Raw genomic sequence first — 27,864 nt, 5'->3', positions numbered from 1 at the left:
GCAGAAAATGAAGGAAGATTCTCTTACAACCTTGTTCTTTTAATTTAACAGTGTTGGATCCCATATCTTACGGGTTTTTTTACCTCCTAAGGAAGCTTGAAATAGCAAGTACCATTTTGAGGAAAACCTAGGAAATCAGAAGGCATGAGAACAGCACAAAGACTGCCAAAAGGGTGCTTGATTTCTGCTTGGTCTCAGAAACACAATCTAATATCTTATTTTAAAAAATCCCAATTCTGTATAATCTTAATTACTGTGTCTTCAACAGGATAAACTCCCAGCCAGTGGAAGACACTTTGGAATTTATATCAACAAGGCTTCAATAAGGGGATTATTGTAGAGTTAGAAATCATAGATTTCATTAGGGTTTCTTCTTGATTGCACCTTTAACCCAGGACAGCCCAATGATTCCAGTTAGTTTTCTTTTCTCCATGAAATTTTTAAACAACACAGGAAACTACTGCAAACTTCTACTGAATAATTTAATGTGCTCTTTCCCAGAAAAATAAAAACCAGGAAATCAGTGACATGCTGGAGGCTTTGCCAGTGGCTTGGCACAAAATGCATCTTTTCCTGCAGGTTCAGTGCTCTGCCAGAGTAACATCCAGTTGTTTTTGGGGTGAGCACTGCGAGGGAAGCAGGTGGGAGAGGAAGAAGCAAGGGAGGAAGTTCTCCCTGTCAGTGGGCTGGAATGGGTTCCCATGGTCCATGGGAGCATACCTGGAGCCTTCCAAGCAGGGTTTTAAACATTCCTAAGAGGCAGGAGCAGCAGTCAGCTGAGAACACACAAGAACATCCAGGCCAGGGCAGCACCTCCTCCATCCTCTGTGCCTGTTTAAGATCTCACAGTGTGCACACAGGTTACATATCAGAGATCTGCACAAGATGTCATTAATCCTGTTTTTTTCTCTGGATTTTAGATTGTTTCTGTAAGTATTAAACATGTCACCCATGTTACTTCCTTTTAAATGAGTATTGCTTTTTATTCATAGCTATTAGAAGATTAACAAGTAAAAGTTAGCTCTGAAAAAAGTCTTTACAGTAATTTATGGAGATTAACTTTCCTATTTAGGGTAAAGTCCAGACATTTACAAGAACAATCACTTAAATAAAAATAGAATATAAAGCCTATGTTTAAAACATGGCCTTTATTAGCACTGTCTAGTGAGCTCCATATTTATCTTACATTGAAATAGTTCTGCTTTGCTTAAGAAAAGACAGAAAAAGTGCATTTACAAGAGTACTTTTTCTTTAATTTTCTGCGAAAATGGAAGGAATTGGAATCACAAGTTGACAAATGCTGTAAAATGAAATTTCAAGAAACATCAATTTTAGTAATGCTACGCCATCACTAGTGTTTCCTCCTGACCTTCTGCTGTGTGGAACCAGAATATCCTGATATACAGTCTAGAGCATCTATGTTATTACTCTACAGCATATTAAACACAGAAAAAGGGGCTCAGACCCCCTTTCAATGTACAAACATGAATAAAAAAATTGTTTTAAAAAATCACTTTTTATACATAATGTATATGCAAACTGCTTTAAATACATGGGTTTGGAAGAGTTATTTACAAGCTGCATCTGCCCATGGGACAATCCACAGGCAGAGCACACACAGTTCCTTTTACTTTATTGGTGCATCTCAACTTTGGGAGATAGAAATTTATTCGGCAGTACAGCAAACACAAGAACTTGTGACAAAGCATCTTAAAGGGCAACCCAATAAATTTTGTTCCTCCAAACAAGGTTAAGTACTAGGACTGCCAAAGTTTCCAAATCAAGTTTTATTTGAACCCAGATGCCTGCTGGCAGATCTGTGTGGTGGAGGAGATGTAGACAGACCCATTGGAAGTACAGGTTTGGCTACTGGATAACTCCTCCTGAAGAGCCAGAACTGATAAGGATGTTTTGTCCAAAGAGTGAACTAACCTAGAATTTTTTTTTCCAATTTTATTAATATTTTAAAAAATACATAAAAATACAACATCCAATGTCTGAATAAATATATTTAACAAGTTGCAAGATACCTTATTTTACACAAAAATTTCAGCTTTAGAAATCTTGTTAAATAACTTCATTGTTGTTATATATTTCATTTTTCGTCTTTTTGTAACAAAATAAAAACTCTGAAATTACATAGAAAAAAGACAAAATATTTTTGTCAAGGGATAAGATAGTCCACTGAAAACCTATTCACAATTCCACTGTAAACATTAATAAACATTAAAACATTTGCATAATTGTGTGCTCAAAAATCCTATAAAAAGTGGAAGACTTATTTTAACTGTAGTTTTCAGTCAACTACACTTCCTTTCACAATTTATTTTGTCCCATTTACAGCTTTAAAACTGGGCACATTGCTGAACACATACTTTGGCAGTTCTGTATAGCAAGTGCTTCCACAAAGAGGAACTACTCACCAAGAGTTACCCACAGCTCGGTAAAAGTGCAGCAGTTACTCAGTTCTTTTGGATAATACTCTGATGTCTGCTTGGTGCACTTGCTGACTTTTTTTTTTTAAGATCACCCTAGAATACCTGAATGCTTCATTGGACATAACTTTGCAAATTTGATAAGTGCCCTTCCTCTGTGTTAGGAAAAAAAAAAACAAAAACAAAACAAAACAAAAAGAAACAAACAAGGAACAATAACAAACACAATGACAAGGATGTCACGTTGTGCCTACAAACCTTCAGTTACCAATGAGCTTAAGTTCTCTGAACAGTAAATTAAACAAAAGAATAGGGTAGGAGGGGGGAATAGGTACAGTCCAGCAGTGGAAGTGTGTACAGGATATACTTGGCAATGTCCAACCAGTTGAGTGCTTTCTGTGGCTGAATTTCAGGGTTTATGTCCATGGCAGCGAGCTGCTGGCAAGGCAGAGAAATGTTTATCACCTGCACTCCACAGCCAGCACGTTCTGGGGAGGAGAGGATGATGAGGGGCTCATTCCAGTGTCTGAGGAAGCAGATGACATGGATGCTCCTGTATGGGACACTGAACACACAGAACAACAGATCAGCATTAGGTTGTCAAAGTACAGCTCACAAGGAAGGTTTCCTTGGTTCTTAGGTTGTGTAAAAGATCAAAGCAGCAGCACAAAAAACTGATATAGAGGTTTTGCCAACTGCTTTCCCTGCTGCATTCAGACACAGGATTAGCTTTACCCAGTTAGTGAAAAGGTAACTCAGATGAGTCTAATGGAAATACTTGCACTAGGAAGTCCAAGTTTCTAGTACATTTCTGTCAGTTCCAAAAGCTCCAAAAAGCCACAAATATTCTTTCTATATACATACACAAACAGATGGCAATACTTTCCTTTCTTCTAAAATATCATCAGTTAAACTCAAATTGCTCTGAGTTATGCACTTCCAAACAACTTAACCCCTCATGGGACTCATAAAGCAAATCTCAACCTCACCTTCTCTGTCTTTCTTTTTTAATCGTTTCCTTCTCCTGTCTATGGTTGCTACTTCTGATTTCAAGGACATGTAGTATTTCCGTATCTCCTGGAGTTTTTCTTGTAGGAAGGAGATCCTTTCAGTGCTGCTCATATTGTCCAGTTCATCTGCAAGTGGAAAGAAAAGAAAAAATAGCATTATCAAGGTGATTTTAAACAAATGAATGCAGTTCTTAAGAGGATGTAAGAAACAGCATGGAAGATAACACATTTCCATAACTATGCCAGAAAAGGCCCACACCTAATTTAGAATCTCAAATTTCCATGTTTTTCTTTCAGAACAAATTTTCCTCACAAATTCCCTGCAATCAAATAATTTCAAGAATCCTTACTGAGCTGGAAGCTCCATTTGTAGACTCTGGGTGAAGCATTCTGGTGGTGGTGCTTGTCCCTGTGCTTGTCCTTCTCTCCATCCTTGATGTGAGGAGAAATCACCCTGGCAGGGGAGCGGGAAATCTTCTGTGGTTTGGATGCATTGATGTGTTTGACAGGAGTACATTTACTGGAACTGTCCAGGACAGGGAGGTCTTCACTGTCACTGCTTTGTCCTGCAGGAAAAAGAATTAATTTGGACTTAAAACCTTCACCTTGACATTTTAAAAATTTGGGTTATAGTAAAGAAACAATGATTTAAAAATCCTGCTGCTTCTTGCTTAGAAGATCACAAAACACACCCAAGGAATAATGATCTCAGATTCCATGGATAACCTGATCAGACACAACATGCACTGAAATCTCAAGTGTAATAATCATGGCTGATGCAGAAGAATTCAAGGGCTGACTAGGCCTAGTGAAAAACTAATAGCCAAACTTCTGTACAGAAATAATAAATAAACTTACCAAAATTAGAATATTAGAGCACCGATAAACTGTCTTCCATCACCTATTTTAGCTTTCTAATATAAAACAGATATTAAAACCCCTTTCTTAAAGATTAAACCTGTATTACTATGGGTAGGTAACACATGATTGTATTTAGTTGTCAAACTGCTCTACACATCTAAAGGAACAATTCTGAAAGATGACTAAAACAACAGAAGTTCACCATGTACCAGAAAATTTTTAGCTCATATATTCAAATATTTTAGATTCCCACAACAGCTGCCAAGTTTTCCACAGGCATCTTAAATATATCTGAATAGTGTATGTCAGATAATTAGTATTTTAGTTTGATACTTAAAAATATAACAGTCTTGCCACAAAGCCAAAGCCACTGATTCGGTCATGCAATGATTGTCAAAAATGTTGCAGCAGGACAAGAGGGAATGTCCTTAAGCTGAGGGAGGGCAGGGATAGATGGGATATTAGATAGAAATTCTTTATTATAAAGATGGTGAGGCCCTGGCACAGGATACCCAGAGAAGCTGTGACTGCCCCACCCCTGGAAGTGTTCCAAGACAGGTTGGATGGGTCTTGGAGCAACCTGGAATAGTGTAAGGTGTCCCTGCCCATGGCAGACAGCTGGAACAAGATGATTTTTAAGGTCCTTTCCAACCCAAACCACTTTGTGATCCCCTGAAAAAATGAGCTACAGAAGCACAAAATCCAGATTTCCACAGCAAGTTATAAAATAAATGCTAGAGAGAAAAACTAGACAAGATCCCTAAGATCCATTTGGAGAAAAAGCTTTTCTCTAGCATGTAGACTTTTCTATATTTCAAAAACATTGATTTTTTTTTTCCCCTGGAGAAACACCTGTTTTAAGACTTTAAATGTGCCCTCTGCCAAATTCATAACCATTCCAATATTTAAAAATCATCATAATGGTAAATACATAGTAGCTGCTAATATAAATAATAATTTAGACATTTTTCCAAGTAATATAAAACAGGCAAGAGATTTCTCAGTTACACTACAGAGCTCAGAACTTCTCTCCAGTTAATCACCAATAATCATGATGAATAAAAATGAAAAACCCTGAGAGGGAAGCCCCATCCACTGGAAACTGTAACATGAGAACAGTAGGTTCTTATACATATTTACAGGCCAGGATAACCTTCCCCCTCCTCTCCCTGCAGGAATATACCTGTTCCATTCTTTTCATTTTTGGCTGCAGCACTGGTTCGCTTTGGAGTTCGCTTTTGCTTTTTTGCCAGTGTTCCACTATTGCTGTCACTGGGTCGTTTTTGACCTATGAGAGGAGGGGAAAAAAAATAAAAAATAAAATGTAAGATACCTCAAATACTTCTGCTACTAAAAAGCTCTTTTTATAAGCAACAAAGAAATCTTAAAACCAGACAGGCTGAGTGAGTTGAGGCCCTTCACAGCCTGGAGAAGAGAAAGCTCTGGGAAGAACTTAAGGTCTAAAGGGGCTCCAAAAGAGCTGGAGAGGAACGTGGCACAAGGGCCTGGAGTGACAGGACAAGGGGGGATGGTTTCCCACTGACAGAGGGCAGGGTTAGACGGGGTATTGGGAAGGAATTCTTCCCTGTGAGGGTGCTAGGCCCTGGCACAGGTTGCCCAAGGAAGCTCTGTCTGCCCCATCTCTAGAAGTGCTCCAGGCCAGGCAGGATGGAGCTTGGAGCAACCTGGGATAGTGGAAGGCATCTTTGCTCATGGAAGGAGACTGGAAAAAGATGGGCTTTGAAGTTCCCTCTAACCCAACCCATTCTGTGAATCTATAACCAGCAGATGAAACAGAGCAGCAATTTTTAGCCAAGTGACACCAGTCTCAAGCCACCTTCAGCAACAACCAGAGCAGGGAATGCCTCCTCCAGGAAACACCCACCTTTCTCTCCCGTCTCCCTCTCCTGCCCGGCGATGCTGCAGTTGCTCGACGTGGTGCTGGCTTCAAATCCATTGGCAGACTCGCTCTCACAGAGCCCTTCTTGAGACTCTTCTGCCACACTATCCACCTCGATGGTCATGTCACTCTCACTCTTGATGCTGCGTGACTCGTCCTGGCTGAGGGCCAGAGGAGAGGCCACCGGGAAGCTCGAGGGGACGCTGGGGGCTAAGGCAGAGGGGGCAGAGTTGGAAGCATTGGGGTCTGGCTTTTCTGCTATTGTGTCTTCAGTGCTGCTCTTCTCCTTCTCATCCAAGTCATCCAGGTCTACTTCATGGCACAGCAGGGTTTCAGGACCAATCTGAGGCATTGTGTCATCCTCATCTTTCAAGGGAACGCTCTCGCTGGCTTCGGCCGGGCGTTGGAAGTTGTCACTCCTCAGCTCCGCACCGTGAGGAACCGACTCCGCCACCAGGGATGGCATCTCCTCGTTCTCAGTTCTGAGGGACTCCTCAGCATTCAGCCCTCTACATTCCTCTGCTCCACTACATTCATTGGTCCTCTCTTCAGAGACAATATTTGGCACTTCCATCTCACTCTCTCGCCGATTTCTCTTCTCAGGTGATGCCTGTTCCAAAGTTTTCCTTTTCAAAAGCTTCTTATCTTTTGTGGAGGGCTCTGTTTCACTCTCAGTAGTGCTGGAAATGTCCTTACAGTCCAAGGAAGACACATCTAATCTTTCAGGTTCTGTAAGAGACTCATTTGTCACCTCTTCCTGGCTTCCTGGTGCAATCTTCGCATTCTCCAACGAGGGATCTTTTGTCTTGCTCCTTCTCCCTTTTCCCTTAGGTGATTTTTCAACCTCTCTTTTGATTTCTTCCACTTGATCTGTTTTATTCCCAAAAATTTGAACAATTTGTTCACTTTCCTCAACTTCCAGTTTCAGTGTTTCTAGTGACTGTACTTGAGTCCTGTCGTTTTCCTTCAGCACATGAGAAATCTTTGGGTTTTCCTCATCCAACTTCTCATCACGGAGTTTTTCACTTTTTTCCAGTTCTGAAGTTTCTGGAGAAAATTCTTCATTCAAATTCTTTTCAGATGACTCATCTGCTTCACTGTCAGATGTACCAGAGTCTAAAAAAATTTTAAAAAGAAGCAAACAGCACCCTAAATAATTGCAGCATGACTTTTTATTTGAACCTCACAAAAAACCTGCTTTCAGTAATCTTTGGTGTTAACATTAGTTTACAGTAATAATTTTAAACTTTAAAAATCCTGCATTACTGAACACACTTGCTACAGTTCTTATTTTTACCTAACATTTCTATGAAACTGCAGTAGTGGTGTTGCTGTCAGAGTTCAGAAAGCATCTGGATGATGCTCTTAACTCAGATGATTTAGATGAAGTCTATGATTTCCTACTATTTCCCAAATAAGCCAATACAAATGAATTACATTTCATTTCAGCAAAAAATATCCCATGGATATTGCCTCTCCCATGTGACACTACAAAACCAAAAAACAACACTTCTCCCCTCCATGCAGAGAAAAAAACCAAAAAACCCAACCCAAAAATAAAAATAAAAACCTTCTAAACCCCAATATGGACATTGTATTGTGAAACTCTTGTACAAATGATGCACCACACAGAGAGCAAGCATTAGTACATTACCAGAAGATTATTCAGGGACCTGTACTAAAGGGAGACAGTGATTTCACTCCAGTTCTTGTTTAGAGACTTAGAAACACGAAAGATGTGCTGCCATTTGTGTATAATTAACAGCTCTGCTGGATGATGGAGTATTGAGGTTGAGGACTTAATTAGCACAATAAAGACTATCATCATAGCACTGGATTTGGTCTGTTCAGGACTGAAAGGCTCTGGCTGAAGAACATGAGATGACTTGTACAGTCACTGCTCTTCTGTGAGCAAGCTGTGCTCCTCAGCAGTGTCAGCTCAACTGCTTACTCAACAAAATTTACAAGGAGAAAGGAAAAAAAAAAAAAACAACAAAAAAACCCCAAAAAAGGTAAAAAAAACCAACCAAAAAAACCAAACTTCTTTTCAAAAAGGCACTGAAAAAGCCTCCAAAGCATACACAGGGCCGAGATCACTCACCGTTTGATCCTCTATCAGAATCAAACATTCCTGAGCTACGTCTGGTCTGCCTGCGAGGTGTAGCTAAAATTAAAATCGAAAGGATTAATTTGTACCGAGAGGAGCAGCGCCGAGGCCGAGGCTCGGTGCTGCGGCGGGGCCGGCCCGGCCCCGGGGGCGGAGCGGGAGCTCCGGGCTCACAGCTCACATGCAGCCCCTGGGCTCCCGCGGGGAGCACGGCTGCTCCTGCACCTCTGGAGCCGCATTTACCTTCGCTGCTGGGCGTTTTGGGGAGGCTGCACGACGTGTTGGATGGGAGAGTGGATTTCAGAGGGGGCCGCCCACGCTTGGATTTTTGTTTTTCCTCGTCCTTCTTCTCATCCTTTTCACCATCTTCTTTATTCTGCAGGGGAAACAGTGGATTTCTATTAATTGCTGATTATCAAACCTTTTACTCTATTAAAAAACTAGACTGTGGCCTGATAACTTTTTTTAGAAAAAACAGGGACAGTGCTAGTCAGTAAATACAGTACAACAAACTTATTGAAATTATTACTTTTGTTTTTTTCTTCTGTTTTCTCTTTGGTCCTCCTTTTTCCACTGGCCAGATAATCCGATCAGCTTTCACCCATTCATCATACCTGAAAGGGAATGAAACTATGCTGTTATCACTGCACATAAAAATGTTGTTTGAATATGAGGAGTAAAAGACTTGAATTAACACAAAATATTTATTAATGGGGTAGGAAAAGGCCAGCACCAGGTTGGATGGGGCTCAGAGCACTCTGGGATAGTGGAAGGTGTCCCTGCCTATGGCAGGAGGGTGGAATGTGATGGACGTTCTTTTCCAACCCAAACCATTCCATGATAGCAGAACATGTATTTACAGCTTATGCAGCATTCTGGCCTTAGAAAGGTGAATGACATTTCCAGTCCATAAAAAACCTTATGGGATGAGGGAATTGGGGTACAAACTTCCCTGTCTCTCGCTGGAACACTCAGGGACTGAGTCAGCTCTAAAGTGTCAGTTATTCCACATCATACACATTAGACAGTTTTCACCATACCATACCTCAGCAGGAAAATGTACCTTTTTTTTAATTATGGCAACAAACTAGATGAGATTCTGAAAAGCACAAACACACTGATGCTCCACAAAATCTCCTGAAGGTATTAATAAGGTAAAGTGAACTTGTAAATATTTGGGGGATATTGCCACACTCAAACTTCATGTTGCCACATAAAGAAATTTGCTCATGGGTTTGAAATACCACAAGTTAGATACCAGAAGTATATAAAGTACTATAAAGACTGGCTGCCAGAAGGAGCATTTTTACAATCCCAGTTAACATTCAATATAAGAATATATTTTACTGCCAAAATTCCAATGCTTGCTACATTAATTGTAAATACCTTCACCTTTATCAATGGCTCCCTTAAAGGAAAGTATGCTAGTGCTAACACTGATAGACACAATAAATATCAGGGATACTCCTGGAAGGGGTGAAGATTACTAAGGCAGATGGACACTTGGAAAAACACAAGTATAATCTGACATTTCAGTGCAACACCATGAACAGAATTACCAACACTAAAAAGTTAAAAAGTCAGAGCCTGTTATGCTGATAATTCAATATGGAGCCATATCACTGACCAGATCTCACTTTATTTCCTTAAAAACTAATTTTTTTTTGCAAATAAGCCTTTGAACAAAGAAATGAAAGGCAGTTTGTTATCCTCACCTTACATTCCAACCGTAGTAATGAACTAAATATAAAACCTCTCCATCATCAATTTCTGTGCTTTTAATACTGGCTTCATAAATTTTTTGAGTCTTTCCACGTCCATATTTTACTTTCACTTTGGTTCCAGTCAGGCAGGGTTCTGTGTCCTCCTCATCTTCTTCACCTTCCGATTCCCCTTTGTTCTCAATTTCTTCCCTGCAGTAAAATGTATTTAAAATGCACAAATTAGTAACAATCATATTTTAAAATTTAGAGAGTAGTCAAGGTAGAAAAAGGTTGCAAAAAGAAATTAATTTCCTGTACCCTGTCCTGTCTCTGAAGCTTGCTCAGAAACAGATTTTTTAAATCAAGAACAGAACTTAGGGAGAATAGGGCTAAGTGCCAAAAATATCCAGAAAGTTTTATTAAAATTTAAACACAATTTATAAAGCATAAAACTACCTCAAAGCTTAAAGATTGTTTTTTAAATTGATATTTTAATAATAAAAAGAGGAATAAAAGTTAACTCATTGTGTATCTCCAAAACAGCATAGGAAGAACTAACTACTTTCTGAAATATTTTATTTTGACATATTATTTATAAAAAAAAGGTACTTTTACAATTGGCTTAACATACTACAGTTTATTAACTGCACAGGAGTTTGAACTGCCATCACAGTGATCCTCTCATGACATAAACACCATTCCACTGGAAAAAAACTTCATCACACAAGGGTTCAGCCAGGCTTAAAAGTGTCTGCACAGCTCTTTATTAGAGACATCCACCTCTCATTACACCTTTAGCTACTGTTTAAATATTTTACTCAAACATATTTTCAAGAACTACAATCTAACCTATTTTTAGAGATAATTTCTTCCCTATTTAAGGGACAATTTAGCATAATTTAGAAGTTACTCTACAAAAAAGTCAGCATGAAATAAAATACTGAAAAGGACTATGGGTTTGCTTTTAATGAAATAATTTTGATCTTTCACTGAAAGCCAACAAATCTATCTTGTGGCAAGCAACTCAGAGGACAAGTAACACCCACACATCTTAAATAAAACTCTTTGATGCTTTGATAATCTGACACACAAAAACAAGGAGATTACAGCTTCACCAGCCACCAGGAAACCCTTAAAAGCACAGGAGAAGAGGGATTTGTCATTTCTGATTCAATGCCCAGGGAAGTGTCCCCAAGCTGTTCCCACCCTGACAGCACCTGGCAGACTCACAGCCTGGTCAGTTTGGTGTCTGGAGGTATTGGTGTGCTAAAACACTAACCCAGCCTTGGCAAGTAAAATGACAGTGAAAAATACAGCCTGGAATCCAGCACAAAAAGATGCTTCCAGAAAGTACAGCAGGCTCTACAAGCTTGAAATAAAATGTTCCCTTCCCTGCCTGTCTGAGTGAGTAAGGCTTCTGATTTTCACACTCCAGGAAGATCAAGTCTGTGTTCTCCTGCCTGGAGAGCAGCTCAATCATGGCACAGAGAAACCCAAAGAAGGTGATACAAGTTAGTGTTTACCTCTCCCTCTGCCTCTCTTCCTCTTCATCTGACTCCTTATCAGAATCCTCCTGTTTTTTAATTTTCTTCTCTTTTTGCTTTGGTGTGCTTTTCTTCCCTAGCGGAGTTTCATTTTCTTTCTTTTCTGCATTCTCAGATGTTTCTTCTACATCTTTGTTTTCTTTGTTACTGTCTTTTAATTTGTCTTGGGTTTTATCCTCTTCACCCTCTTTTTTAGCAGGGGCTGCATCACGGGCAAGTCTTCTTCGTCCCTGGAACAGAAATAAAATCAGTTTAATGACTCCTGTCCTCTGCTTACTTCACAACTTCTCCAAATCCCAGCAAAAAAGTGAGACATGCAACTCCTGTAGAGAAGAAAGGCTGGAGATGACAAGTGCAAAATATTCTAAAATAGTAAAATTAAAGATTTAAGTTTTTATATCTGCTTCATTTGGAATAATGAGGATGAGTTTCTGATTAACTGATGGAGGATTTCAGGGCATTTGTTTTGACCTGTAATGTTTGTTACTCCGATAGAAAGGGTCAGAATGTCTTGTTCACCTACAGCAAAATCATTACTTGAAATGCTTGTATAGGAATATTGAGGGAAGGCATCTTCCCCTCAGCATCTTCAATCCTGACAGTCACCTGTGGACATCAAGGGCAGAAATTTGTCAGCTTTCAAAAAACTCTAAATATCCCATTTTTAAAAGGCACCTTGAGTACTCAAGGCAGTTGCTGCCTGTGACTATCTGCAAGTGATTCTTAAGAGATCTAGCACAGGATTATCATTTGATTTATTAAAAGTCTCTTGATAGGATCATTGCTTTTTAGTCAGAACAAAGAGACAGTTATTAAAAAAGACAAAAAATTCCTACATTTCTTTATCCTTCTTTTGAGCAGTCTCAAAAAGATAAACAAACTCAAAAATAAATGAACAAATTAAGAACAAAGGTAATGTCATGTCAGGAAGTTCACTGAGGCTGACACAGCTTGGAACAACCACTTTCATTTAAACAGAAATATAATATATAATAGAAGTCTCAACCTGTGTTTACACCATGTCCTTTCATCTATTAACCTATAAGGCCATATATTTGCTTGAAAAGCTGCTTTGCAAGAAGGACTTCAACAGAATGACATTTTATTCAAACAGAATCTTTAGAACTTGAACAATTTAAAAACAGTAATTCTTGTCCTTCAGTCGTCATACTCTATTAAAGAACAAAAAAATATTCTTTTAATGTAATTAAATGAGTGCTACAGTCATATTCCAACACCTTTCAAGTACTCTCTGTATTACTCATAGTGTTCAGTATCCTCCAGCTGTTGGGCCACTCATCTGATCTAGGTAGCTACTAATACAACCCTCACCTCTACAGCATTTAAAGACAAATAAAGGCTAAACTTCATTGTTCCTCCCTCTACTTTTGTCTATGTACTCCAATATTTGAGTGTTTCTTCTATTAGAAGAGAAACTGTAGTAAAAACCAACTCAGAGAAATTGGTCTTCCTTTGATTCTTAGATCCATAGCAGGTTTTTGATATTCTTGTTTCTTGCCAGAAGGCTCCAGGTTCCATGTGCCTGTGGAAACCCTCACCCACAACCAAGACTGTCCTGCTGTGTTTCACTGCTCTGATGAGAACAGCTCCAAGCCATCCCTGAACCATAGCACATCCAACTGAGCCTGAGCAAATCCCATGCATGGTGTGAAATATGAAGGCATAATCAAACCTGACTCTGTGTCCAGGTAGAACATAATTAACAGTTAACACTCACAGAACTCAACACTTGTACAAGTGTAGCAATTCCAGTGTGCAGCTGCTCCACAGGGAAAACTCATTATGGAAACTGTTCACTATACAAAGGGGCTTTGTTAAGGACTAAACATAAGCCAGTTCAAACCACTCACCCTTGGGGATCTTAATTCAATTTCTTCTTTCTCACTTTCACTGCTGGAATAATTTTCTTCTGGTTCTTTTTTAACTTCTGTTGGGGGCATTTTTTGTTCCTCTTTCACACTTTCCTCCATTGGTTCCACGTGTTTCTGTGTCTCTTCTACCACTTTTGGTTCATTGTGATGGATGGTCCTAAACTGAATGTTTGCAGAACGGCAGTACTCTTCAAAACCATAAAGGTACCTACAGACATAAGAAAGGTCCCATTTATAGTCCATGGTTTATTTTCCATTTATTGAAGTGCATAAAGCCTATTTTCCTGCTCAGTAACTTCAGGAAAATAATAATAAAGAAAAACAAACAAACAACAACAAAAAAAAAAACAACCAACCAAATGCAAATAAAAATATAAAAGCTAAGAAGATTTTGAAGTGAAACAAATTCAAGTCAAATGCTGAAAAAGAACACACAGAGGTGCTTCCCACAGATTTAACTTCATCCCTATCCAGTTAAGAATTCATGACAGCAATGCCATGCATGAGCTTGCTCTCTGGAAACTGCCTGTGCACACTCTAATCCAGTTACAGGTGAGAAAGGTATGAATTAGCTTATTCCTCAAAGAATTAATATGCAAGGTACAACACACTATCACTGTCACAACACATTTCTGTGTGTCCAAACAACATCATCATCCCCACTCTAACAGCAACCCAGTACACATTTACCAATTACTCTCTCCAGGATAAACACTCTTCTCTGTAAAATACAGACCTTAAACATGTGCCCAGTTCAAATCCCACTGGAGAGAGTCTCAATATTGTCATCTTCATTGACATTAACATGAGTTGAGTCATCAGTCATCCCTATATCCGAATTTCCTTAGGTTTGAGTCAAGAGAATCTCATTCTTCCCTTTTACTCAAAAAGCCCAATTGTTTGTTGTCAAAATTCCAGAAGGATAAACAATAAAAACAGTTTTTATTTAGAAAATGAGCTTGGAAAATGTAATTCCTGAAAGGTTTCCAATTCAAAAGTTACAACACTGCTAAAAACAAGGATTTATGCATTTGATCAATGTAAGTAATGATTTTACTGTTTATGTAACTGTGACATCCACCATAGCAATGCACACAGTTAAGCCTTAGTGACATTACTGTACAAATTCTGCAAAGATTGTATGTAAATATACAATCTGAAACATGCCTTTTTTCAGTCAACACCTCTCATGAAGTTAAAGCAACTGGTAAAAAATTCTCCTCAATGTATATGAGATCTAAAGATTAAGGAGTGTGTTACTGTTAATTGCCTTAACTGGCAAGACTGAATCTGCCAAAGTTTATTTTATAAATTTCATTAGTGTACTCCAAAAGGCCATCAGCACAGGAGCAAAGTGGAAGTTTCTTGATAAAAAAATGAGCAGAATTCTGATGTATTGGAGCAACAGAAACTTCCAGCCCTGACTGCTCCCTCCTTTCTTCCACATCAGAACTGGAAAATGCTCAGAACTGTTCATTAACTCAAGAATATCAAGTGCTGTCTATAACTATCAAAAACCTCTTGAATACTTACTTTCTATAAGCAGTTTTTACGTTGTAGGAAGCAGCTGAGTTCAAAATAGGAATGCCAAGGTCCATATAAATTTGCTTCCATACAGCACCACTTTCAATCTTTGGGGAGGAAAAAAAAAGAAAAAAGGAACTTTATGGGTTTTGTTAAATACTAACATTAAGGAATAATATCTAACAGAGCTGAAAGCCAAAGCCTTTTATAAACATTGAGCAGTATGGGTTGGAAGGGACCTTAAAATCATCCAGTTCCAGCCCCTTGCCATGGGCAGGGACACTTCCCACTATCCCAGGTTGTTCCAGGCCCTGTCCAACCCAGCCTGGGACTGTGCCAGGGTTGGAGTATCCACAGCTTCCCTGGGCAAACATTTATAGATATGAATGAACAGACTTATTTAGTTCAGGGAACATCCAGCACTTACATTATCACACCCACCCTGCTGATAAACCAGCCTAAAAAGTTTGAAGAGGTTAAGGTCCTTGTAGCCCAGAACTGGTGGTTTATTGATAGGAGTACCTGAATAAAACAAAACAGAAACAAGTTATCTCAAAGACAGCATGGTGCCTCTTCCATTCCTTCAGCATATATTTGATTACAAGTATTCTTCTGCATTTTAAAATCTGTATTTAATGGCTTAAGGTATGTTCCCAAGTCAGTAAATTCCAATAACCAGTTAAGGCTTCACCCTGTTTTGAATGCATCATTATCTCTGGGTGGTTTGTCAGCCTCCCAGGTTTATTAATAACCCCCATCCACCTGGCTGCATCCCACTACTCTCATGAGCAGGGAGGACAGCCAGAACTACAGGAAGCTCCAGAGAACACCTGAGGAATGCTGGAATAGAGCAGTGTGTGAAGAGATTAACTAAAAACACCATGGGCTGAAAGGAATGAGGTAGAAGCAGAGATGTTGGATTAGGAATGAGACACTCAGGCAAATTGTCAGAATGTGGAAAAGCACAAGGGCCTGACAGGACATGAATATTTGGGACAGTTCCAGGGAAAAGAAAGAACTCAGATCAGCTGAGTGGCAGTGACACAAAGAACAGTAATTGTGACATAAAGAACAGTAATTATCTGCAGAAGGAGAAACCAAAAGTGACTTAGGGCAAGTGGTTGCATACGTAGACAATAATCCTCCCAGCAATGAAGAATACCAAACCTCCTCCCTGCTGCTTTGTATCTTCCCTCATCTTCATGCAATTATATTTGGAATCATTAAAATAATTTTATAGGACTTTGGGAATACTGTCATGATTCCATGAATCAAAACATTTATACTGAGAGAACAGAATGTAGAACAAATCTGCTGGGAATAGAAATCTTGCTATAAGGATGGAGAAGGAAAATAAAAAAGCAAACAGGCCCAGGGGAAGTCCCAGTCCTGAAGAAGTTCTGCACATTGCTCAATCCACATACTGACTTAAAGAATATTTCATGGACTGAGTCTTCAAATTCAGCTTACAAATGCTTTCTTCTTCTGACTTCACAAGGTTCTCACATCCCTACCTGTTTTGTAGTCTGTGAGTGTTTAAAAAAGAATGAGAAAGCAAGACAACAAGGAAGAGGGAAAGGAAAAGTCTGGATTAGCCCAGCAGCAGAATGATTTCTTTTTTCCCCCATGATTTAGCCTTTTATTCCCCTAAGGCAACCTATTCTGCAGAAACACTGGTTATATACACAGGAGGCCTTCAAAATTATATTGGATGAGCTCCAGAACACTTTGCTATAATACATGCTCAATTTCTAAACCTATGATAAAAACTGGCAGTATTGAACAGCTTTTGAATTGTTCCTTTATGATTCTGTGGTCTTGAAAACACCTTCTTAGAAGGCATACAGACCCTCTTTTACAAAGGCAGCTTGATTTCCCCATTGATTTCAACAACCTCCTCCCCTCAAAAAAAGAAAGGGGCAAATATTCAGACCATGCAAGTACTTCATGTTTTAGCCTTAGCTCTGGTCATTTCAAATTCAAATACATCAACATTTGCTGCACTCTATGCTGCTATGGAAATATCATTCAGGTAGCTGCTGTCAAGAGAAAAGAAAAGATAAAAAAGGGAAAAGGGCAGTAGTTACACCTATAATCTATCTCCACACCAAAGCTACTGCAGGATGAAAACAGTGTTTGAAATCCAGGATTGAAATGGTGACCTCATGAGTAAAATTTATCAAACCAATATACTCCTAAAATACAAAAACTCTGCAGGCTTGGATATGTATTTTTTAAATGGAGCATAAAAGCTGCCATTTTTGTGCCAATCTCATCACAACTGCAAATTCCTTATGCAACTGCAGCTCTCCCAAGTCAGCAGGTAAATCCTGCTCCCTATGCAGAACACATGCACTTCTGATACAGCTCTGAAGCCAACACTTCAACTATTCTAATTTATTAAGTCTCACTTAATTCTGCAAATACAGATGTTTAAAATACATTATTTTATTGTTCTAGCTACAGGATAAAATAGAATCTTTTGTCTCTTCAGGTATCACTGCTGCATTTGTGCACGAGACTAGAGGATGGCACATCTCTATTCTCAGCTGGCTGGATTTCACCATCCATGGACAGACTCCACAGCTTCCAGCCTGGGATTAACAGCAGCAGAGCTCTCAGCCATGGCTGTCACAAACAGAAATCAAGCAAGGGCTTATTTAACACACGTTGGGAACATAAAAAAGGGTTTGTGAAAGCAAAACAAAACCAAAACACCTCAGGGAGAATCTGAGCTCCCTTTGAGTGCTGTGCCATTAAAGAAGTGGACTGGAGGTAAAAAAAAAAGGCAAGAAAATTCAGTGGTACCTCTGTCTTCCATAAACTTGTAAAGCTGTTGGAGGAAGTTGTCCCTCTCTTCAGGATCAAGCTCTTCCTCAGGCTGTGAAAATAAATGCAGTCATAAATGAAAACAGCAAATATGCAAAGTAACCATTTATTTGTTCAAAAGCCTAAGAGCAAGAACCAAACCCAAACCACTTCCCATTTAGCCCTGAATCCATGTAATGGTGAAATATGCAGAAAACAAAATTTACCCAGGAAGACTGAAGTGGTACCTCAGGAGGAAAAAAAGAAAATGCAGGTCAGTTAAAGCATCAGTCCATGACAGAATGAATGAGTACCCCTCAAAATGAAAACACTAATACATGTAGCATACCTGCCTAACACAGAAGGGGTCTGGTATTTACAAGACTGAAAGAATTCACAGAAATTGCAGGGGGTTTTTTTTGGTTAGGTTCTGTTTGTTTGGGACTTTTTTGTTCAATTCATTTTCCTTATGCCAGCTTTAGCTCAGGTTGCAGAACAATTCCTTCTCCAACAGTACCTGTTGGAGATGCTCCAGACAGTATTTGTTTTGTAATTAAGCTCAATGCTTGATTTCAGCTTATATTTGGAAAAACCTTTAAAGCCACTTCTATAATTTATTACTATAAATTCCTTAGTTTCACCTTTACAACTTAAAGCCTCAAAGAGTTAAACACTATGAAATCTATGGCAAGTAATCCACAGTGTGAAACAAAGATATTCCTTTTATTACAGTGATAATTATTTAAATAAAGTAAATATATTAGGGGGGGAGGGTGGAAGTGGCAGACAGAGGAAATAATGTCTACATATCTTTATGGAATTTTGAGATTCTAGCAGAGACCAAAAAAAACCCCAAAAAAACCCAAAAAAACAACAACAACAACAAAACTATTTTCCCTGCAATGCTTTCTGCATGCCACTTTCTTCCTGCCAGCCTGGCAGTTTGCACAAGGCAGGCTGCAGCTGTCTTGAAGGAAAGACGTACAGTACGTGTCAAAAAATCTTATCATTACATTATTAAAAATAACAGGAAAGTGACAAGCAGCTCCAGAAGGAAACCAGAACAACAATTTAGATTTCAGTCATCTCTGCATTCTGTAAACTTTAAGCTTCCAGGCAAGGAGATAGGCAGGGAAATGGGGATGTACATGCTAGTGCCTTGCTAACCACCAAGCAATCTGCCCAGCATCAGAATGAATCCCACCCTGCTTGCTTCACTGAATTCTGAGCTTCTAAACCCAACAGAGCTCAGCTACAATCAGGCAGAGACAATATCTGTGTCTTACTTCACTAATTTTTCTTCTGAATAACTGGAGGAAATTAAATGTGTAATCGCAACACTGTACAGCATCAGTTACCATTTGCTCAGCACATCACAGGGATTATATAAGGAGAAACAGTTATCTATAGAATTAGCATGCTCTTCCAGGTTATCGAGTGAAGTATTGCTATAGAAACCACAGCTTTTTTCTCTCCATTCAGACTGCAAAATAACTTCAAGATCGAGAAATTTCTACCATCTACTGTAATGTTTACTGGCTGAAGGCAATATAGCTCAAACTGTGCAAACTAAATACATCTAATAACAGTAAACATCCAGAAATACTTCTGAATAGTTGAATTAAAGCCATTTCTTCTGTGTGGGCACAAAGCCAACCCAGAACTGTGGGTCAGAACAGCAGAAATGCACGTTAAAACAGCAATATTGCAGCTAGATTTTAGCCCTTCCACTGAGACCACATACTTTCAGCTGAAGAAAAGGAAAAAGATGGAAAGTGTTATAGGCTGGGGGCATAAAACCTAGCTGCAATAATCAGCTATGTGAGACATCCCAAAGTCTGCCCCTGCTTCTCTCTGTTGATGGTGTGTGAGACCCTTGACAGAGGGAGTCTGAACTGTGCCTGGTACTGATGCCAGAACAGGCACCAAATCCTTCTGAGAAGTCACTTGAGTAAGCCCTGAGTGACTGCCACCACAAAATACATCTTAGATCAGCTGTTCTTTTGCTTCTGGCCAAATTGAGAAAGACCAACTCTTCCTGGATATGCTTACTGCAACGTGAGGATAAGATGTCATTTTTCTTACCAGGGTTATCTGTTTGGAACTGGACATTAAAGAATTCCATAGAATGTCTGCTGTTCTGAGAAAGTTTAACTTATATATATCAGCTATCATAAAATTATAGAATGGGTTGGGGTGGAATGAACCTTAAAGACCATCTAGTCCCAACCCCCCTGGCATGGAGGTTCATCTCTGCTGTTGTAAATCTGCACCAAAATCATGGAAACACCTGAGAAATGTTGATGCCTCAACCTGTGATGACCATCAGAGAGCAAATGGAAAGCTGAAATTCCCAGCACTGCTTTCCAGCAGGAACCAGGATGACAGTGCAGCTCTCCAAAACTCACAACTACTATCCAGACATTGGTGTCCATTTTAGACTGGGCACAAAGCAAGTTCACAGTGATAATTGTTTAAAGCCAGATACTGAAGAGAGTTCTGTCTCTCCATTTCATTTTTTCTTATACAGATGTTGCAAAAAGGGGGAGAGTGTAGCCAAAGGTAAGTCCAAGTGAGAGGCAAAACAACATGAAATTTTTAAGCAGCAAGAGTTCCAAATTGAGACCTTTCTGCTGTTCATCCAATACCCAAAGCTAAATGCAACATGAGAAAGATTTTTCATTTCAGGATGAGAGGCTGAATTTCATTTAAATGAAAATAAATAAAAATCTCTAAGATGCCTCTTTTCTAATTTAAAGATTGAAATTTTATGGGTTTGAGATTTTTTCCCCTCCTTTCTGACAAGCAGGCCACATCTGTTAGGGAACACTGGAAGTAGTAAAACAATAAAATTGACCATGAACATTATCTTTTTATCTTTGTATAATGGAGATGTTCCGTTCTCAGCTCCATTTCTTATGGTTTTCCAAACAACATTAACAGCATTCATATATTTTCTAAAACTATCTGGGGTAAGTACCAGCAACATGAAGTGCACAGAAACGTGTAGAACACTTATAATTGGTTTTGCCTCATTTGCTTTTAGGCCACCTAATTCACCATGAGCTTTGCCTCTGTCCTTAGCATGATTTTGAACAAGAATGTGGCTCTGTTATACTGACTCATCATTTACTCTACAGAAAGATGTTAAAGCTTCTGTGGGTGCCAACCTTTAGAGCTGAGTGGGAGCACAAAGGATGAAATAGTTTCTTCTACAAAAGAAAGAATGAATTTCTACCTAGAAGCACGTACACCCTGAACTTAGGCAATCCGAGGTGGAGCTACCAGGGACAGATCTTTCTTTTATGTTATAAATAGACTGACAAGACCATAAATGCTTCTGTGAAAGAAATGCAGGTGAAGAGGAAGAGCAGCATACAGATTTGGAGTTCAGAGGAAGAGATGATCAAGACAAGCTGCCAGAATTACAGTTAATGTAATTTTGTTGCTTCACAGTACTTCAATGAGATTTCATCACTTGCGCATTTGCTTTCTAACGCCAAGCTTGAAAACTAATTAAGGAAATGACAAGAATTAAACTGATTGCAACAAGTTAACAGCCTTAAAACACGTGGAGATGAGAATGATCTTAAAATGTTAATTTGTACCAACAAGAAACCAGAAATTCCACAAACCAACAATGACTCACTCCAGAGCTGTGCCTCAGTTTGCAACTTCTTTTGGAGTGACATTCTGAGAATGCCTCTGCATAAAACTGTGAGCAAGAAAGTCTTTAAAGAACATTTGTGCATGGCATGATGCAGGCTGTGCTTCACAGTAGCCAGAACTCCTACAAATGCACACACATGCATGAGAAGGAGGATTAGTTAATCAATGTTTAACTATTTTTAAAGGCTATTCTGTGTGTTACACATCACAGCTGCTTAGGGGATTTCATATATATAAATCACAGAATCTTAGAATGGTTTGGATTGGAAGGGATCTAAAAAAACATCTTGGGCAGGAACATCTTCCACTATCCCAGGTTGCTCCAAGCCTCATCCAACCTGGCCTTGGACAGTCCCAGGGATTCAAGGGCAGCCACAGCTTCTCTGGGTACCCTGTGCCAGGGCCTCAACATCCTCACAGGAAATAATTTTTTCTTAGTATCTAATAAACCACTTCTTTCTGGATATCACCCTTCATTAACTTTGAAATTACTGTTTTCCTGTATTGAACTTTAACAGTCAGCTATTTCAATGTTATTTTAAAATATAAATAGGTTGCAACAGACATGGCAATTTGGGTATGATTTTATGTGATCTCCCACAGTTACTTAGAGCAAAGCCTACACAGGGAACAAGAATTGTTTTGAAGCAAAATGTAAATATTTTAATAGTTGACTACTGATGATTTGAAGGAATTTCAAGCCTCCTAAAACACATCATGGATTTCTCATCCTTCCTTTATGGACTTAATGCTAATAAAATATATAGAAATAAATTATCATGAGAACTGATATCTTGCTTATTTGCAGAACAGGAACGCTAGAAAATGCCTCTAGCATCTTCCCTTTTCAACAATGTAAAGCAACTGTGACTGATTTTTTTTTATGCCATTGTGACGCAAGAACCTTAGAAGGTTAAATGAATGCACCCCATTAAACATGCTACACATACATCCTCCAGGTGACTGTCAGAAACAAGCCTTGAAGAAAATCCCTCTCAGCAGACACCTGGAGGTGCCACAAATCTTCCCTCAATGAGCCATGGAGAGCAGCTAGCTGGAATTTTTTTTCTGAAGAAATTCCTTGCCTTTACTCGGGACTTCAGTGAATGTATCTGTTGAGAATGTGGACTGAGAAGGTATTTGAAATAACTGCACATTAAGATCTTCATTCTAATGGAATCAGAACGGCTTGCAGGGAGACAGAGCCAAATCCAAATATTGCTTACACGTACCCTTGTAAAACAGGGAGTATTTCAATCCTTAAGCTTGAGAAACAAATGTGATGGATCACAGTGGATTCCACAGCTTCTCCTACCAGCACATTTACCTGTCTGGAATCCTTTGCTTCACTACTTTATGTTTAGATTAGATTCTTCTTCCCTGAAAGAACAACTCCAAGACAAGCAAATACAGTAGTAGTTTTTATTCAAAACCTGTTTTGAATAAAAATCAGGTAATGCTCAATTAATCCAAAAGCTTTTGTTCCTAGGTGGACATACCGGAGTTAAGATTTTCTCCTTCCTTTTAGCTGCAGTGCATAGACTGCCAAATGCACCCTCTAAATACAGTTGACTATCTTACTCTGACATGTTGAAAACTGGGTAAGGAGCAGAAGCAATATCCAGATTTTTATCTAGATTGAAATTAATTGAATGATTCTTTTAATGTTAAATAAAGAAAGACTTTTTTTATAATACCTCTGGATTTTCTTCACTTTTTATGAAAAGTGTTATTAAAATCTTAATTGCTAATGGAAGATAAGCCTGAGTTGCACCACATATCACCAAAATTCCAGCAATCTGAACATGCTGAGTAGCTCTGTGTAATGCAATCCCTGTTAGAGTCCATGACAAGCAATTTCCACATTGTCCTCCTTCCCAGTCAACTCTGGACCACACAAGTCACTCACCACGGGTGAGGAGGAGGAGCACCAAACCAACCCCATGTTTGTTCCCTCTCCTTAGCTTACAAAAGCCATGTCAAGCCTGGAAACCTGGTGGTACCAACTTCTACCACCTCTTAAAGATGTCATAAAAGGCAACACACTTAGAAAGATAGTTTCTGTCAAAATAAAGCTGCAGATTTTTAAGCCAGCTACTGGAAAAATGGCAGGTTCTAATGTCAACAGCTACAGCAGATCTCTCTGCTCCATTATCATTATAAAAGATCCTACTTCAGAAAAATAGGATTCTTTCCATTCCAGAATTAAGACTTTTCTGGCTGACTTTATCCTGTGACTATATATTAAGTAGGTCTGTGTCCATTTGATTATTTAATAATGGCCTATCATGGCTGGGCAGCAGCTGGACAGGCCTGTCAGCAAAGCTGCTGTGCAAACCAAAAGATGGGAATGGGGGGAAATAGAAAGGTATTTTTAATAATCTCACTCCCATCTCTAATAATATAACCACTTATAGTTCTAAAACAAAAAGCCCACTGAGAATATTCTGAGAGAGGATGGACAGAAGCAATTTGTAACCTTGATTAATAAAAGGAAGCACTCTATAAAATGTAAAATTTCAGTAATTCAACATCTGTATTCAAATACAGGCAAAAAAAAACCCCAATCACTCACTTGTCAATTCTCTCTGCAGCTAGTATTACTGCCTTTCTCAGGGAAAAAAAATAGAAATTCCTTAAATTCCCTAAATGTTCTCTGTTGCAATATCTAGCATGACCCACAATTAAAAATATGTATTTTAACAGCTGAACCAGAAATTTGACATAATGGGCCATCATATCAGTTCTGCTCTGACATTATCTATAAAGATTCATATCTACCCTATGCTACACAGCTTCAGCATGAAGATGCTCACCTTACATTCCTACTTGTCAACTGGAAATAATGGATTCCACAGCTTCTATCAGCACATCCACCTGTCTGGAATCCTTTGCTTCACTATTTTACATTAACATCCTTCTTTAAAAATAATCTCTATTTCTTTTACAGGAATGCCTTTTTAAATTTTTTTTTTTAAATCACCAAGCTTCCCCCTCCCCCTTCTTTGTTTGAAACACACAGCATTTTATGCAATAGGCATGAAAAATTATAATAAAAATGGATACTAGAAAACTAGTATAGCAATCCTTGATTTCCAATGACTGATACTCTGAAATTTTAATAAATGTTAATACAGACTGAGCAATACAGCTTGCAACAGTTCACACCCTGCAAAATGTGGCCTATTCAGTCTTTTTCACTGCAAACAGAAGGGAAAAACCCAGAGGATTTTACATTTCTGCACACATTTATCTCATATTTATCTTATCATACCATTATTCTTGCACAGACATCTACTCCATTTTCCAAAACACTGATAGCCGAGCATAAATTTTCCACCTAAAAAGAGATTTTTATTGTCTTTTTTTTTATTTTTACCTAGAAAGATCTCCCCTGGCTGCAAGCTCCACCAGACAGTTCCCAGATCAGAAACCCAAGTCAAACCCCCCATCCCCAACCACCAAGCTCACATCACAGATTCAAGCACACGATCCTTACCTAGCAGCTGCATTCTTTCAAACGTAAAATGGTTTTACTTCCTCTCTATCTAATCTGCCCACTGCCTGGACATATTTTCAGCCTGACTTCCAAATATTCGCTCGCGTTCGCTCTCTCTCCCCGCGCGGCGGCCGCGGTTAACCGGCATTACTTACATTCTCTTCCGCACGGAAAAAAAAAAAAAAAATTAAAAAAAAAGAACTAATCAAACGAAGTAGTAAGGCTAAGGAGAACGCGAGGCATGAGATGAAAGGCAGAGAAGGGCCAGCCCATCTCCGAGCCCCCGGCAGCCCCGGCTCCCGCGGCCGCTCCCCGCGCCTGCGCCGCGCCCGCTCCCGGTTGCCCTGGGAACGCCGAGGCCGCCGAGCGCCATCGGCCATTCCGTGTGGGAAGGGAAGGGAAGGGGAAAGGGAAGCGGCCTTTGACCTTCCTGCCGGCACACGGGCAGCACCGGGCCTTTGCGGTTCGTGTTTTCGGGGTGTATTGTGAGAATGGCGCGCTGGGGAAACAAAAATCCCGCAGTGCCTCCTCTCCCCGCCCCCCACCTCCGCCCATGCTTGCAAATCCAACAGCCAGGTTACAAGCAGGGAGCAAAACAGAAGAGAATTCTGTAAGATCTGATGACATGAAGAAACTGGCTGACTTCGTGGAAAAGGAACCACTTTAAACACAACACTGTTATTATGGGAATCATGGAATCACATTCCATGATCTGGGTTGGAAGGGACCTTAAAGATCATCCAGGTCTAACTCCTGCATGGCATCATTGTGTGGGGGGGATGACAGCAGCAGAGGTGTTTGAGAAAGGAGAGAAAATCATCCAGATTCTCCTGAAAGCCGGCTTTGCCATCAAGAAGAGCAAAGTTAAGAAACCTGCTCGAGAGATCCAGTTCCTGGGAGTGAAGTGGCAAAATGGATAGCGTCAGACACCTTCCACCAGATCAAGTTCCTCCAAGCTCTGTCCAACCTGGCCTGGAACAATTCCAGGGATGGAGCAGCCACAGCTTCTCTGGGCAACCTGTGCCAGGGCCTCGCCACCCTCACAGCCAAGAATTTCTTCCTCATGTCTACCCTAAATCTCTCTTTCGGTTTAAAGCCTGTCCTATCACTCATGCCCTTGTCCAAAGTCCCTCTTCTCCAGCTCTGCCCTGGAAGGGGCTCTCGAGCCTCTCACAGTGAGGCACCCTGCAGTGTGCACCCGCAGCTCCCCCAGCCTGGCTCCGCAGGTCTCTGCTGTGCTCAGACCCCGGAGCAGCACCCAGAGCTCCAGTGGGGTCTCAAGAGCAGAGCAAAGGGGAGAATCCCCTTGCTGAGGCAGCCCAGAACACGTTTGGCTTTCCCAGCCACGAGCTGGCTCATATCCAGCCTTTTATCCATGAGAACCCCCAAGCCCTTCTCCACAGGGCTGCTCTCCATGAATTCCTCTCCCAGTCTGGACAAGCCACAGCACGTTAGACAGAAAGTCCATCCACCACATCATTCTATGATTCCCAACCTAACAGGCACCAAGGTCTGTCCTGCACTGCTCCTAAGGAGCATTTATTGCCCTGTGAATCAGCTCATAGTTTCAGTCAACCTCCTGCTTTTGTTTGAAATTTTTGTGTCTTTTTTTTCTGAAATCACACTACTGTTTTCCAAAACGACTTACTTTTATATAACCTACGTACACGAGTTCTACAGTACTTTATTAATGCTATAAAATGGTTAATTATTTTTATCAAGTTTTTAAGGTTATTTAATTAAAAATTATAATTACATTATTTTTATTTTTAGTTTAATAGTTAGTTATTTGAAGTCCACAATGTGGACTTTTTTTGTTTAATTATAAAATATTATTTAAATTTCTGAAGAATAAAATGAAGAAAAAGGATTTGGTTTTGTTTTAAAATTTTTATTTCTATATATTACTATATTTTAAAACTTTAAGGTTTTTTGTGATATTACAATGTTTTATTTCAATTATATACTCCTAATTTTAGTGTTATTAATTAATTTTGGAAGCTTTCTCTGCGCCTTCAGGTCAAATGTAGTGTTCTCTTGAGGGTTTGTGTTTTTTAGTATAGAATGTTAAAAATTCTTAATATCTAGAGCTCTAACATATACAAAAAAAAATACAGAAGGAAATTACATAAGAAAAATTCAAAAATACTGTGTTTAAGGTGGAATTACTACTATTAGGGTCCACAGAAGTTTTTTTGGTTTTGCATTTTCTTTTGACCCAGAACGTTTCACTCTGCCTGGAACTGAGTTTCTGAGATGGGTAACTGGAGGCAACCAACCACTGCTCACAAATCCCAATAGAAACAACTGTAGCAGAGAGAAAATGAGCAGAACTGAAAAAACACTGAAGTAAGCCAAGTTTGAGAATAGTACATTGGAAAGTGAAGGATTTTCAGGCAAGCAAGTCATTAAATTATCCCTGAAAAATGACTGAAATTGTCCAGACTCACCGCTACTTCTTCTGTTTTCTCTTCTCTTTTTTGTTCCTCTTCATCAGTTTCTGCAGCAGCTCCATCCTCCTCATCACTGCTGGAGGACTCCAGGATTTCACTGATGTCCATTTTCCAGTTCCGAGGAACACCTCTGGTGCTGAGAAACGTGGTTGCCTCCTGTAGCCCTACAGAGGAAAGGGCCCTGGCTTTACCTCATCTGCAGCATTCACAGTCAAAAAGCATTTTTTATTCCTTTTTCACCTTGTTGTAAATCACAACACCAACTCAAATGCAATGAATCTATCACAGATCAAACATCGTGGCTTACTTCGCTCTTTCCAAAATACCACGGTTTAGATTTAAAAAAAAAAAAAAAAAAAAAATGGAAAAAGAGCGCTGCCCGAAGAGATTTGACATTAATGTTTGGAACAGAGGGAAAACGTGTTAGTGAGCAAAGGATGGGACAGGCACAAGTTACAT

The 27,864-nt window shown here is 39.4% G+C and overlaps 1 protein-coding gene across 3 annotated transcripts in view; it reads right to left on the bottom strand.

Moving 5' to 3' along the window:
- Positions 1-958: 958 nt before the first annotated feature.
- ARID4A (AT-rich interaction domain 4A) overlaps positions 959-27,864 on the bottom strand; it is a 47,100-nt gene continuing 20,194 nt past the window's right edge. Inside the window, exons 11-25 of one of the 3 annotated variants that reach the window (XM_021534651.2) lie at positions 27,403-27,569; positions 17,785-17,857; positions 15,404-15,498; positions 14,986-15,083; positions 13,432-13,660; positions 11,540-11,790; positions 10,029-10,226; positions 8,843-8,927; positions 8,557-8,689; positions 8,308-8,370; positions 6,192-7,322; positions 5,490-5,594; positions 3,796-4,011; positions 3,425-3,571; positions 959-3,000 (exon numbers count right to left, since the gene is read on the bottom strand). In XM_021534651.2, coding sequence (XP_021390326.1) covers positions 2,897-3,000; positions 3,425-3,571; positions 3,796-4,011; positions 5,490-5,594; positions 6,192-7,322; positions 8,308-8,370; positions 8,557-8,689; positions 8,843-8,927; positions 10,029-10,226; positions 11,540-11,790; positions 13,432-13,660; positions 14,986-15,083; positions 15,404-15,498; positions 17,785-17,857; positions 27,403-27,569 — 3,095 coding nt within the window. In that variant the 3' untranslated portion in view covers positions 959-2,896. Of the gene's footprint in view, positions 3,001-3,424; positions 3,572-3,795; positions 4,012-5,489; positions 5,595-6,191; positions 7,323-8,307; positions 8,371-8,556; positions 8,690-8,842; positions 8,928-10,028; positions 10,227-11,539; positions 11,791-13,431; positions 13,661-14,985; positions 15,084-15,403; positions 15,499-17,784; positions 17,858-25,107; positions 25,355-27,402; positions 27,570-27,864 lie in introns of those variants that run through there. The other 2 variants (XM_021534653.2, XM_021534652.2) reach the window with 2 other exon arrangements.

Source organism: Lonchura striata, chromosome 6 (genome assembly GCF_046129695.1).
Source record: "Lonchura striata isolate bLonStr1 chromosome 6, bLonStr1.mat, whole genome shotgun sequence".
Lineage (NCBI taxonomy): Eukaryota > Metazoa > Chordata > Aves > Passeriformes > Estrildidae > Lonchura > Lonchura striata.
Note: the sequence above shows the minus strand (reverse complement) of the source record. Positions and strands in the feature narration are given on the sequence as shown.